This window comes from Aplysia californica, unplaced genomic scaffold, assembly GCF_000002075.1.
Source record: "Aplysia californica isolate F4 #8 unplaced genomic scaffold, AplCal3.0 scaffold00846, whole genome shotgun sequence".
Lineage (NCBI taxonomy): Eukaryota > Metazoa > Mollusca > Gastropoda > Aplysiida > Aplysiidae > Aplysia > Aplysia californica.
This window is the reverse complement of record NW_004798116.1, coordinates 29940-31490: the sequence shown is the minus strand read 5'-3', so window position 1 is coordinate 31490 and position 1551 is coordinate 29940. Positions and strand designations below refer to the sequence as shown.

The window sequence follows — 1551 nt, the reverse complement described above, 5'->3', positions numbered from 1 at the left end:
TCTTCTGTAGAAAATTAACTGATTTAAGGGGATGTTTTCTTCCCAAGCTACCCCACACATGTAATTGCCTCTACTCCTCAAGACAAGACAACAATTAGAACAGACATGCAACTATTACCGAATGGCATCATGCAGAAGAGTTAACGCTCAGATGCTACTGGATCGCTAACAACAACAACAACAACAACAACAACAACAACGATAAACCTGTATTTCTTTCTACTAACCAATGTATCTTTCTATACAATGACTTAACTATATGTATATTACCCCACATATCTATTGATTTATATGTGTCACAAAGCCGTGGAATCAGACGCTCGTCAATTTTTGACCAAGTGGAGTTATTGGTAGCGTCTGAAAGCGAGTTCATTTGCCTTGCTTTCAATGAAAAAAATATCCATCTTGTTTGAATAGAGGTCCAAATATTTGCGATTGAAGAATGCGGGGTAGCCTGGTTTCAGTGGCTGAATTAATGAGAAGATGGCCGCCAAAGTTTGATAACTTCAATAGCTTGAGAGTCCTTGAAAACTGAAAACTACACATTTTGTGAATTTAAACAAAGTTTTTCTGTAAAATTCATGTGGAAGTGTGTTTTCATATGAGCATAAAAGGTGTTTAGCCAAAAAACAAAATTTCAATAAAGTTGCCAAATTGGTGGAAAAACGTCTTTTTCTTCGATTTTATTATTTTGACGAGCGCCTGATTTCACCACGATGCCTCACATATAATCGAATATTTAAAATACCTCGTGTGTCCACGAGCAATTGCATCAAGAACAATATGTCGGTATATTATTATTAACAGATCTCTTGATCTTCCTGACTCTTAATCAATAATATTCATTTATTATCTCAACATACCTTCATAATATTATATCACAATAATACGAATTTAGTCTAATACTTTCATGACTTCAATTTATTACGTCACTCTATCAATTAACAAGTTAGCGAACCCCAGAACAATAATTGTGCCTTTACTGTACCTACAAATTGTGTAAAAGTAAAGTAAAGTAAGTACAAATTGTGGGAAAACAGACATCAAAACTCCTTATGTAAGGCGCCTAGGGCTGTGTTCACACGGGAGTGGGCGCTATAGAAATGATGATGATGATGATGATGATGATGATGATGAAGATGATGATGATGATGATGATGATGATGATGATGATGATGATGATGATGATGAAGATGTGATGAAGATGATGATGATGATGATGATGATGATGATGATGATGTTGATAAAAGATGATGATGATGATGATGAAGATGACGATGATGAAGATGATGATGAAGATGATGATGATGATGATAATGATGTTCATGATGATGATGTTGATGTTGATAAATGATGATGATGACGATGATGATGATAATTATTATTATTATTATTACTATTTTACCCAAACTTGTTCAGTTGATCCAGGTAGGTTCCACAGATGTCGGGGATGAGCAGCTTTCCGCCGAAAATGACGCCATTGCAGTAGGTGGAGGAGGCGAAGGTGGCGGCTGCTATACCCTGGTAGTCACAGGACGCCGCGGGGCTGGT

The 1551-nt window shown here is 36.4% G+C and overlaps 1 protein-coding gene across 1 annotated transcript in view; it reads right to left on the bottom strand.

Moving 5' to 3' along the window:
- Positions 1–1551, bottom strand: part of LOC101856220 — a gene marked incomplete in the record, with an annotated part of 15234 nt that overhangs the window by 11072 nt on the left and 2611 nt on the right. Inside the window, 1 exon segment of the mRNA XM_013088969.2 lies at positions 1406–1551. This exon segment is cut by the window's right edge and continues 1 nt beyond it. Coding sequence (XP_012944423.1) covers positions 1406–1551 — 146 coding nt within the window.